Raw genomic sequence first — 12,908 nt, 5'->3', positions numbered from 1 at the left:
ATTTAAGAAAGTTTACCTGAAAGTATATTTCGAGTAATTTAATAATATAAAATAATATTCATACTAGCGGTCTCTATATAACTTATACTGTGAACAAAATTAACGGTTGAGATCACCTTTCCACATTTTGCCTTCAGCTCTATATGAAAAACTAGCATTAGTCAGTTATCAGTCTGCATTCTGCACGTCCAATAGAAGACAATAATGAGTCATCCCACTACCAAACTTTTTCATGCATGCTGGGGTGTGCTAATTGTGTTGGTAATGTCTGATGGGTTGTGACACATGCATGCAACAGAAATATGCTACTCATCATGACTCATCTGTTTTTTCTAGCAAAGATGTTTGTGGACGCATAGATGCTTGCCCCAAATGATTTCGGCAAAGAATAAATCCTTGCTTAAGTTGTAGTAACTATTTGTACTAGTTGCACGACACGCAACTAATTCTCCAAAAATTTGTTAGATTCATACAAAAACACAAATATAAAATATAAACTTTGTTGAGCATTGTACTTAATGCGTCCGAAGGATTTTATGGCTGAAGCATCTAGCTAACTGCAATGTTACTTCAATTATTCTACAGTAGCTGATCATGTTTCAAGTGCAGAAATTTTTGGATCAACTGTATACGCAAATCGCCATGAAAGCAGCCAATAATATTCCAGACAGATGTACAATTTACATCATACCCTCGGCATGTTTCCTTCCCTACCCAAACCCTGCTAAGACGGCTCCTTTGTACACCGGACATATAATAAGCAAATCACCTCCATTATAATAAGCAAGGAATTAACTAGAGAAATTGTTTCCTCTCTGGTTTCCTCGACTCAGCTGAGGATAGGCCTTGGCTCGAGGGGCGGAGCTAGTCCTTCGGGTGTGAGTTCGGTCGAACTCAATAGCTTTGGTCCGAACCATATATTTGTATTAAATATTTTGTCAAATATATACAAATTATTAATTTAACCCAAGAACTTTAAAAAGTGGTAACCGAACCTACAAAATTCAAATCCCACTCCGCATCGCTCTTCGCTCTTAATCATGACTACATATAGTACTCAGGGTTGTTTGGTTGCTAGTTAGGAAGAGAGTTAAGCATTTTACTTTTTTATACATATAATCTAGCACATCAAATACGGTGTTTGATTATCATTTTACAATCCACATAAATAAAATGTGTTCAGTTATGAGAGTGTGTGTGTGTATAAGAAAAAATAACAAATACACAAATAACTAAACCCTACATAATTTATCCCCGCATAACTAACAATTCATGTATTACTAATACTTCGTACATAAAGTTGTAACAAATGAATGTGTTTGGCAGGTGTTAATAGAGATAGATTTGTTTGGACATGATTAATTTGCTGATTCTTGTTTTCTTTTTCTCCTTTTCTATCTTCTTATCGAGAGGGTGTTAGGTGAGCGGTGGGTGTTGAGACATGGACAATAAATGAGCTGGAGCTACGTACTCTCTAATATTGTTGTTGTGATGTGATTTACTTGCAACTTAAAATTCAACTACCCTAGTTAATTTTCCTACTTGGTCCTTCATGCACCTTCCATGAAATTTCGGAGGTAGCATAAGAGCAGATCTATTTTGAGACAGACTAAAAAGAAAGGACGTCATATAAATTAGGACAAAGAGTATAAAATTTCAACAAATATCAGATTTTAATTCATAATTTTAAAAGTAATAAGTTGATCGGTGCTAAAAATATTAAAGTCGAATTATGCATATTAAAATGATAGATCTGCCTTTGGTGGGTAGGTGCGAATTATGCAGCCTGAGATAGCTTTGTTTAATACACCTGTTAATAAAATATAATCATGATAACTGATAGAAACTTTGTTTAATTGATTGTGATAGTGACAGTATTTGCCTGTGGACTGTGAAAGTTACAATAGTTACTGATGATTGTTGGCAAATAAGGGTTGATTAAATATTTGCATCTATACAACTTAACTGTTCGGTAGGGATATATAAAGTGTACGACGTGGTACGTAAAGATTCGCTCAATCATAATATCTATGCTCAGCACTAGTTTTCTATTTATAACTATTTAGTGCCCAAAATTTACTAATTCCATTAATTTGAATTTACTTGTTCTTCATTTTTCTGAATTTATTTTTCAATCTATTTTTAGAGAACCGAAATCCACAAATCATGGATTAGCACTAGAATAAATGGAGTGATATGATTATTGAGAATTCACATATGCAATCTCAACAAACTTGAGATTGAGCGTATTAGTAGTTGCTTGTTACTCTTTTTGTCTCACTTTATGTAGCATTGTTTATCTCTCAAATGTTAATTTGACTAATATTTGAAATTAAATAGGATTAGATAAACAACATAATTTAAAATTAAAATCTAGATATTAAAAAAAAATATAGAAAAAATTACTATAAATTGCAATTATTTTTATATTAATAAAATGTATTTTAAACTTTTAAAATAATTTAAATCTCGATAAATGAAAAGGATTACATAAATTAAAATAGAAAAAAAAGCTATTGTCTTGAGATAGTTTCAATATCTTAGATTCTTAGTTATAATAATGCGTAACCTTTAAAATCAAGTTGCATCTTTTTCTCTAAGAACACGTATTTTGAATCCCAAAATTTATGTTTCATGAAAAAAAATTATGTAACCTTATAGATAATGTATTAGTGGGGAGCTTTTCATTTTCAACAATGTCCTTTTCAAAATTGACGTTCGGAACCAACTAGTAAGTAAAATATGTTTTTACTGGTAGGTCCTTCCGTTGTGCCTGTTCCTTTTTTGTACATCAAATTGCTTTTTCCTGATTGAACCCGAATACTCTTGTTTCTTCGATTTCTCTGATGTTAAGTTAGTGGCTTCTGGTTCTACAACTTGTCGTTCATTTTGCGGCTCTTTTCACAGTCATTTTAGTTAGTAGTCTGCTTTTTGCAACTTTAATATAACAACTAAGGAGCTTAATTTAAATCTGAATAATGGACAGTAAATCTGATTTATTGTACCATAATGTCTCGAGAGAGAGAGAGAGAGAAACAATACACACTTCGTAATTTCAACATTTCGGTTCCACTCTGGGGTACCTTCTTCCATTTTCTAATACGATACCAATTATAACAAATGTGCTACAATATAAACAGGGCCTAATATAGCACATGGAGAAAGATACTACAAGTGGACCTAAAAAAACTAGATACATACATGCTTATGTTCATAACACAAGGAGATAAATCCTTGCATTTTTCCCATCCATGGTTGCTTGATCATCATCAACTTTTTTGCTCACGCCATTTGAATTATTTACAGTAGTTGGCGGTGTTTCCTCGCTTATTATTCTTACTTACTAATATAATTTCCATGCCAATATGTATTCAAGAAGTTGCCGCTTCGAATCTCCTGGTCAATTCCTTCCTGCAAACACATTACAGAATCAAATTAATAACGTTCGAGTATAACAAAGTTTTTTCTCTATTTTTGGATTTTTTAAAATTATTTTTACCTCATGAGTTGCCTATCGAAAGCCGATGTAGATAAGAGTCCTCTGTTTTCTTCAGCGCGCCTCATAAGGTAGTGCATAATTTGCTCAACAGGACCAAATGGCAAATACTTGCTCACTTGGAATCCTGCATTTCTCAGCCCAAAAGAAAGCCCTTCAGCCATACCATAGAGCTGAGCAAATTGGAGATTCTGTCTCTCATTTTTGATTCCCAAGTCTATAGCTTTGGTTGCAGCAAGTCTTCCTATATATAACATACACATTATACTGGTTAGACAACAGCTTTCAAAATAATCAACATAAATAATAGACTAAACTTTTTTTGATTGGTACCTGACTCAATGTTATGAGTAGCAAGAACAACTGCACCAGAACCATTAGCAATCTCTTCAATCATAAACTCGGCACATGAATTGAAGCAAGCATGTGTTTGCTCAATGCTATCGTGAATTGGAGACTTGAAACCTAAACTAGAAGCGAATTGTTTTTCGCTACACATATAAGCTCCCCTCACAAGCTTAAATCCCATTGGAACTCCCATTTTCTCTGCAGCCTTTTTCGCGATAACCATTCGTTCCTTCGCGTCTTTCAAGTATGCTTGAATTGTTCCGAAAATCAAAGGTTGATCGCCTCTGTGGTATTTAATAGCTGCAGAATACGCAAAGTAATCGATTGCAGGTTGAATAGTTGTATCTTCCGCATCAATGAGTAAGGGAACATCATGTTCAACACATTTCTCGCAAATTTTCACGAGTCTTTGATGAGCTAATTGAAGATCACGCTCTTCCTCTGCCGTTAGAGGTTCGGGTTTTTTCGACGTATGGTAAATAGGGCTGTTTTCGGCGAAAAGTGGGAGTGACTGTTGCTTCCATGGGAGATTGAATGAAGGATCTTTTTCTTCCCATCTAAGCAAATCACTCAATCTTTTGAGCAGCCTTGGTGTACAAATTGCTGTTATCTTTGCTACCACAAAGCTAGCCTGTTTCAAAAAAAAATTAACCTATTTTCAGAGATCTTCCTAAATTCCTAGAAAAAATAATGCAATACTACAAGTTGGAGATTTTTATTGTAAATGGAAGTAGATCCAAGAGTATTGGAAGAATTTGAAAGATTCTCTTTAGTACAAAAGTGAATCTTGGAAAAAGTATTAAATTATGCAGAGCAGATCATTCCTTTTCAGCAATAGAATATTAGTATTAAATAAACATTAAATTTAATGGAATCAAGAATAATCAAATCATTAGAAGTTAGATTCTTACAGAAGATTCTGGAAGCGATTTCGTTGATTCAATGGTTTGAATAAACGACTTCATACTCTGGTCACACGACTCATTTTCGGTGGCATGTTCCACCCCATAATCAAGCATGGCTTTTAAGCCAGAATTAGAAAGATTTGTAACGGTCCGACGGACGTCCGCTAAGTCTTTTCCGGCACAAAAATGTTCATAAAATGTATTTTTAACAAACCCCAACATTACCTCCTTAAAAACAGGCATTTCCATAAGTTTAGAATTCATTACCCACATACCCAAATCAACCATTGGTTCAATCGCCGCCATCTGTAACGTTAGCGATGATCGAATCAACTTTGTGGTTGGAACCCCATAGAATAGCTCCTTAACATCGTCAAAATTGATAATGTTATTATGGTTTTGAAGGGCTGTGTTAATCTGTGGTGTGGTGTCTAACAAATTAGGTGCGGTAACGGTAGCGGCGTTAAAATCGCCAGTGAAATTTAACGGAGGAACGGCGGAAAGAGGTGATGGAGCTGAGTTTAAGCGGCGGACATGAAATCCGAGGTTCTTAAGGAGTTTCGGACAGAAAACCTTATTTGCCATGCAACGGTGGGCGGCAGAATGAGAAATTTTTGTGTGTTTTTTTTTTCTTTTTGTTCTCTCTCTCAAATTGATATGTTACGTTTGTAAGAGTTGCATGGTATTTATAGAGGAGTGGGGTTGTGTATTTGGTCAAGGTGATAACTTAAATTACGGCATTTGCCAATATATTTAAATCATGCTGAGTAGATGCTGTGCTGTTACTGACGATGTATCACTGTAGATAGTCAGTACCACCATGTGTATTCCAAGGTTAAATTTCTATCTCTTAGCTGTTATGTTGTTTCCACTTGTCTTGGATTCCGCCTTTTGCTTTAATTATGATTCAATCCTCCCAATTTCCTAGTTTCTCGGACCCTTCTTAATATTGAGTTCGTGACCACTTCGTACAACAACTTGTCTCTTGCTTTGCGGCTCTTTTTTGAATTTATCTCTATTCTCAAAGCACACTTGTTTGAAAATTGATACTCCTAATTAGATTATTCTTCTAGTGTCAAGCCCTCTTGTTAGAATTTTAATACCCACTTTTACTCCTCCCTCCTGATAAAAAAGAGTGTCTATTTAGCTTTTGACACACCCTTAGATAATAATAATTTCTAAACAAAAATAGATAATTTGATTAAATTGCTCTTAATTTAATAGACATTTAGATTTGATCACATAATACTTATGGACAGAATCTAAAAAAATAAGGTTAAATATTTTTGACTTCGATAAATGAACACTTTTTTAGCCAAAAAAAAAAAAAAAGCTAAGTGAACACTTTTTTTTTTTTAATCCGGAGAGAGTTGTTAACAAATGATTTTAGCGTTTTGCTTTCCAAATTCCAATTTTTTATTCAAATATTGCGGTATACTCGAAATGCATAAAAAAATGTGGGTCAAGGAATCTGAATCTCCGCCTTCAAATCATCTAGATTCCCTAGTAGGGACTTTTCATATGGCGTGCTCCGGTAGAGGAATCTTTATATCATAATCTTGGGCCAAGATTCTTGGCAAGTGGTAAAATTGATTTGATATGCCGAATAATCACGTGGGTGCAATTACTGAACCATTTGAAATTTTGTTCTTTAGGCAACTTTGATTTGTGAACCCTATAACAGAAGATGCTAGAAAATGATGACCGTGATTCCGTGAAGGAAGTCTCTAGAAGCGAACTTATTTTAGTGGAGATGCACTACTTCTTGGAGTTGAACTAAAAATGTTCTAATTTTCGTTCCGTTAATAGTTGAAACTAATTAAATCAATCCTTACCGTGAAAATTAAGTTAAATTTATCTTTATTAACTAACGACAAAAACTTAATCTCTAATAACAATTAGGGGTCGTTTGGTGCATGGTATAAGCTGGGATATCCTAGCACTAATTTTTTATACCATATTTGGTAGAAGGTATAAATTTATATATTGTACTAAACAAAATTTATATCATGATATAAGTTGGGATATATCTTCTTATACCATCTTTATCGCAGGGGCATTATTATACCATATACGGATGGTATAAAATAGTCCCAAGATATGGGATCAATTAGTCCCGAGATTATAATCCCGGGATAATTTTGGCCATGCACCAAATGACCACTTAATGTTTGGCAGCTGATGACGTGATGTGTCCACAGGTGATAGTTATCACAAGTGAAAATAATTAAATTTGTTCTTGGATTATACGAATGATTCAAATTTTTCCATAAACTTTGAAGAACATGGTCACTATTTTGGCAGCGGCACCACCATCGATCTTTTTTAACGTACACTCAAAATTTCTAATGACCAGATGATCTTTATTCATCAAGATCAAAACCTCAAGCCTCAAATTGATCTAATAATAATAGAGTAAATTCCCCGAAAAGGTCACTCATGTATTGAGAATTCCCTACTAATAACATTTTTGTTTCTTTTAGGACTAGAATATCACCCAACTTTCACTATTTTTCTCAAAATATACTAAACACATAAAACTCTCCTTCTTTTCAAGTTGACATGCCATGTCATATAAATTTTAATTTTTTAATACTATTAAATTTATTCAACTCATTCAATTCATTTAACTCAACCCAAACCCATTTTACCTAACCAACCCATATCTTAATCCATTTAACCAATTAAACAAGTCCATAACTTTTGTTGTTGAATCTGTTGATTGACCCTCTCCTATGGCAAAGAGAGGAAGGCATTTTAAAAGAAATGTCATGAAGGATTATGCAGTTGTTGTGCAGAAGAAGAATAGAAACTCTAGTAAAATATAGGGAGTATGTGTTACTGTCTTTTGTTAGTTATGTGAAACTGTTTAGGCACATTATGTGTCTTCTTTTGCTAAATTCTCACGGTCATTTTATGGTATGCGGCAGGTTACTTGACATACTTCTTCACAAGCTTCTTTGAAGTATTACCGCAGCAATTTATTTTTTGAAGATCAACTTTGTTTGTGCACATATTTTGATAAGGCACGTGGTAAAAATGTTACTAGCTTAACCTGTTTTTCTTTCTAGATCAATCGTAAAGAACTAGTCTAATTGTCTCCACAATAAAGTAAAAACACCAAATCTTTATATGGAGAGAAAATATTGCCCTCCTAATTAAATTTGGTAATATGAGCCATTAACTTGAGTGAATAAAATAGTGTATAAAAACATTGAAATATGAACGATTGAGTAAAAGGTATGGACTTGTTTTATGGGTTAAATGGGTTAAGGGTTGACTGAGTAAAATGGGTTTCGGTCGAGTTAAATGGATTGGATGAATTACATAAGTTTAATAATATTAAAAAATTAAAATTTATATGACATGATACGCCAACTAGAAAAGAAGGATATGACATGGCATGTAGCTAGGAAAGAAGGGTTTTGTATGTTTAGTATCTTCTGAGAAAAATAATAAAAATTGGGTGATATTTTTATCTTAAAAGAAAGAAAAATGATATTGATGGGGAATTCTCAATACATAAATGATCTTTTAGGAATTTACTCAATAGTAATATGATTAGTTGGACCACAAAGTTCAATTCTCACATCTTGTGGAAGTCCATTGACACAAAAAGAGCCAATCAGTAACGATGCACATGCCTTAACATCTTGACGGCAAGACTAAAGTGTTAACTAAGAGATATTTAAGTAAATTTGATTTGATATGACATATTATCCCATGGAGCAATAAATAAAGGTCTATGCTTTTAATCATTTCGGCAACTTTGGTTTGTATTATGGTAAACCAATAGCAAAAGGAGTAATACAAAAGGAGGAATAAACTTCCGTACTAGAAAGAGATGACTAGATCTTACCTATTGCCCATGAAGAAAGATACTACTTATTACAAGCGGACTGTTCTTGGTGCGAAAGGCACTAGGCACTAGCTATTACAATTGCGAGCTCATTCTCTCCTTCACTTCCTCCTTTTGTTAGTAAGGCCAATGGTCGCACTTCCTTGCTTGGTCCGTTTCTTTTTTTTTTTTTTTTTCACCAAGGTGCACAAGCCGAAAACTTTAATAAATAGTGGTATGCACGTCTCTGATGAGGGCCCGATCATTAGAATCGCTTCCAATTAAATCAATGTTTGCACCTCATTGCTTGACGGGGTTGTTATTTCTGCCACGTCAATAAATTATTTACAATAATATTGCCGACAGCTTTTAATCACGTTAACGTGCTAAAATCATGAATTAAGGATCTCGGAGCGTCAATTGCTCTGTGCCTCTGTTACAAGCTTGGACATGGCTCCTCGCATTATTCGTAGTACTAGATAAGATATACACTCCCATTAAGATGGATTCATGAAGTTGCCACTTCAAATCTCCTGGTTAACTCCTTCCTGCAAACGATCATATACAAAATTAATAAAATATTTAATTTGGGATATTTATCTCTTTTAGAGTTTGCAATTTACTGATGTTTACCTCATGAGTTGCCTGTCGAAGGCAGATGAGGACAAGAGGCCTCTGTTTTCTTCAGCTCTTCTTATAAGGTACGGCATAACTTGCTCTACAGGTCCAAATGGCAAATACTTGCTCACCTGAAATCCTGCATTTCTCAGGCCAAATGTTAGCCCTTGTGCCATACCATATAACTGAGCAAAATGGAGCTTTTGACTATCCTTCCTGATTCCTAAATCTATAGCCTTGGATGCAGCAAGGTTTCCTATTAACCAAAACATTAAAATAATCAGTTAAGTGGACATATCAAATACTAGTATCTGATTAAGTAAATAAAAGTGTATTGTCTAGAAATTTACCTGACTCAATGTTATGAGTTGCAAGAACAACTGCACCAGAGCCATTTGCAATCTCGTCAATCATAAACCCAGCACAAGAATTGTAGCAATCATGTGTTTGCTGAATACCATCGTGAATCGGAGACTTAAAACCTAAACTAGAAGCCAACTCATTTTCACTTGACATATAAGCACCTCTCACAAGTTTAAAACCCATTGGAACTCCCATTTTCTCTGCAGCCTTTTTCGCGATCACCATTCGTTCCTTGGAGTCTTTCAAGTAAGCTTGAATTGTTCCGAATATCAAAGGGTGATCGTCTTTGTGGTACTTAATTGCTGCAGAATAAGCAAAGTAATCGATTGCGGGTTGAATAGATGTATCCTCTGCATCAATTAGTAATTGAACATCAATTTCCAAGCATCTCTTGCATATTTTCATGAGTCTATCATGAGCCAATTCGAGATCACGCTCTTCATCGACCGTTAAAGGCTCAGGTTTATCTGTTGTTTGATAAAGAGGGCTCGAATCGGCGAAAAGTGGAAGTGCCTTGTGCTTCCATGGGAGATTGAAGGAAGGATTTTTGTGTTCCCATCTTAGTAAATCGCTGACTCTTTTGAGCAGCTTTGGTGTACAAAGTGCAGTTACCTTCACTACTACAAAGCTCACCTGTTTCATCACAATACACATTTCAAAACTCTATGTGATTTCACAGAGACAATTAAAGATAGACATTAATTAGATAATTAAAAAGAATTTAATTGTGTTAAGAATCAGGTTATTCAATGAATGTAGGAATGAAAAATTGTTATCAGCAAGCAATGTTTGAAAAATAGAGTTCTTATGAAATTCAGAGCACTATTAGTTGGAATTAAAACTAGAAGTAGTTATCGTTTTCAAAAATATTAAAAATGTTTTTTGGCATAAAAGTAAATCTGAGTATATTTTGTTATTAGGACAATGAAAAAGAATTTAATTGTGTTAGGAATCAGGTTTTTCTAGGAGGAATATGTGTAACTTAAGGAAAAAGTTAACTAAGAATAAGTTATATTTTATTTAAATTCCACAAAAATGACACGTTTTCGTGTTTCCTACTCGGGAGTACCGTACCTGATTGGGTACCGTTGGTTTCACTTTACGGCAAAGCATGCTCTACGAAAGGTAAATATATTTTCAAAGTCTTTAACACGAAATTTCTAGTCAAAGATTGAGGGATACTTAATACCTAGTCCAATCTTTGATGGTAATATATATATATATATATATATATATATTTTGACATGTAAAAATTATGATCATCAACCAGTTATTTAACCGCGGCAAGAATTATATTATTGTGATGTTTGTGACTTTGTAATATAAAAATATATTTTCATTTTTACTTGTCACTTTTAGCATATCAAGACAAGATAATTTTTTTTTCTTATTTTACCCATAATATTAAATATTCACTCCAAATCATTTTTCAAATTTAATAAAAATATGATTATCAATTAATTTAACCGCGGCAAGAATTATAAATTATGTTTTCATTCAATATAAAAAAAAGCGATTTTATCATTCCGTAGTGAAGAATCAAAGAAAAATCGTCGCTATTCCTATTTAACTACTCACTCCAAATCATTTTTCAAATTTAATAAAATATAGCGACAAAGTTCGTAGCTAATTCCAGTTTTTTTAGTAGTGATTTATTATTTCTTAAGTAATGTGCAGAGTCAAAAGTGGACAAGTAAAAGCAAACGGATGGATATTATTTCCTATTGCTTTTCTTTTTAGCCTTTGCTAAGAATGTCTTCAACTATATTTACCCTACAATTAGTCCGAGTTAAAACTAGAAAAAATACTATAAAAAAAAAAATTATAGAAGTTTGATCTTACAGAAGAGGATGGAAGTGACTTGGTTGATTCAGCCGTCTGAAGAAACACGTTCATACTATGATCACAAGACTCATTCTCGGTAGCATGTTCAGCACCATAATCAAGCATGACTTTTAATCCAACATCCGACAACTTAGTAACCGTCCTTCGTACTTCTTCTAAGTCTTTTCCAGCACAAAAATGTTCATAAAATGTATTTTTAACAAACCACATTATTACCTCCCTGAATATTGGCATGTCCATGAGCTTAGAATTCATTACCCGAATACCCATGTCAACCATAGGCTCAATCGATGCCATTTGAAGTGTCAACGATGACCTAATCAACTTCGACGTGGATACACCCGTAAACAATTCCTTAACATCATCGAAATTGATCACTTTTTTCTCAGGAGCGACTAATATTTGGTCGGTGGGTGACGTTGTTACGTTCGTTGAATCATAATTGCCGGTAAAATTCATCGGCGTGGAAGTTTGAGCCGTGTTGAGACACCGAGCAAAACACCGGAGATCACGAAAAACCTTTGGACGTACGACTTTGTTTGCCATAAAACTGAAATGAAACAAAAGGCGGTGTGTATTGACAATATGTCTTCTTTGTCTGTGTCTTAATTCTAATAGATGGGTAACGCTCAACCGGTGCATGCTATTTATAGAGGACGAATATTTCATTGGTCAAAGTCAAAATTTGCATTTACTTTTCCTTGTGAAATTTTCTTCGTAATTGGTCCAAAAGCTTTACGACTTTTCCTTCTTAATAAGATTTCAAGATTATGATACTCTTTTAGACCTAGAAAGTTCAAACACGTGATTCGGATTCTATGGTGATTGGATTTCCAAAAGAGGGAATGTAGGCCCTCCTTTGGAAAGCACTCACGGATAATAAACGTTTAATAACCCTACGTGTGTGTTACGCGCTTCTAGTGAAAGTGGAATTTGTGTTCTATAGTGGTGGGATACAGCCTGTTACTATGTTTTGGAACACCTTTTCCGGTTGGTAATATTGTTTGGCGTGACATTAGCATGACTCGGATTGTACTTCAAAAAGGGATAAAATTTTGCAGAGTCAGCAGTGTGTCAGAATAGGTACCACTGCCACGTAATATGAAAGCATTCAATTTCCTCTTATCATTTTTTAATTTCCTTTTTTTACTTCTATCGATCATATTTTCCTTTTTCATATACTACTATTGACGTTTTGCATATTTGTTTCCTTACGTGGATACAACAATGCGTGGGGACCTATGGATTCGGTGAGATGTTGAATCCCTCGATTTTTGTGTATTGGCATCTACTGGACAACTAATCAGAAGGCCAACATTTAGCAAGAAAACAATCACTAATCAAAGAAAAGATGCCTTCCTTTAAATAGTGCGATAACGATGTGCTGAGTAAATATATACCTAAAAATCTGCCTAAGTAATTCCTAATTAGTAGACCTGAATTCATTTCCTTCCTAAAACATTTTATTGATAGTCAAAATCTTTCTGTATATTCT

At 34.1% G+C, this 12,908-nt stretch overlaps 2 protein-coding genes across 4 annotated transcripts in view; one reads left to right on the top strand and one right to left on the bottom strand.

Moving 5' to 3' along the window:
- Positions 1-659, top strand: part of LOC132047882 (WD repeat-containing protein 55-like) — a 3,463-nt gene extending 2,804 nt beyond the window's left edge. Inside the window, exon 8 of the mRNA XM_059438858.1 lies at positions 586-659. Coding sequence (XP_059294841.1) covers positions 586-659 — 74 coding nt within the window. The remainder of the gene's footprint in view (positions 1-585) is intronic.
- A 2,391-nt stretch (positions 660-3,050) lies between these two features.
- Positions 3,051-12,039, bottom strand: LOC132046968 (proline dehydrogenase 2, mitochondrial-like). 3 transcript variants are annotated; one of them, XM_059437824.1, is made up of 4 exons: positions 11,411-12,038; positions 9,556-10,201; positions 9,221-9,461; positions 3,051-3,411 (listed from the first exon to the last, which is right to left on the bottom strand). In XM_059437824.1, the coding sequence occupies exons 1-4, from the start codon at positions 11,957-11,959 to the stop codon at positions 3,372-3,374; spliced, it is 1,476 nt and encodes a 491-aa protein (XP_059293807.1). In that variant the 5' UTR covers positions 11,960-12,038; the 3' UTR covers positions 3,051-3,371. The 3 variants fall into 3 exon arrangements, with proteins under 3 accessions (XP_059293807.1, XP_059293809.1, XP_059293808.1); XM_059437826.1 differs by lacking the exons at positions 9,221-9,461; positions 9,556-10,201; positions 11,411-12,038 and adding exons at positions 3,500-3,740; positions 3,830-4,475; positions 4,756-5,424; XM_059437825.1 differs by lacking the exon at positions 3,051-3,411 and adding an exon at positions 8,929-9,135 and having other exon boundaries at positions 11,411-12,039.
- Positions 12,040-12,908: the final 869 nt, after the last annotated feature.

The sequence above is a fragment of the Lycium ferocissimum genome, chromosome 2 (genome assembly GCF_029784015.1).
Source record: "Lycium ferocissimum isolate CSIRO_LF1 chromosome 2, AGI_CSIRO_Lferr_CH_V1, whole genome shotgun sequence".
Taxonomy (NCBI): Eukaryota; Viridiplantae; Streptophyta; class Magnoliopsida; order Solanales; family Solanaceae; genus Lycium; species Lycium ferocissimum.
The sequence above is the reverse complement of the archived record's forward strand: the minus strand, read 5'-3'. Positions and strand labels throughout refer to the sequence as shown.

Bases quoted from the DNA above. Each gene is read 5' to 3' on its own strand.
- LOC132046968 (XM_059437826.1), bottom strand. From the start codon at position 5,334: ATGGCAAATAAGGTTTTCTGTCCGAAACTCCTTAAGAACCTCGGATTT. The intron at 3,741-3,829 runs GTACCAATCAAA...TGTTATATATAG, and splicing joins TACTCATAACATTGAGTCAG to GAAGACTTGCTGCAACCAAA. The intron at 3,412-3,499 runs GTAAAAATAATT...ATGTGTTTGCAG, and splicing joins TTCGATAGGCAACTCATGAG to GAAGGAATTGACCAGGAGAT.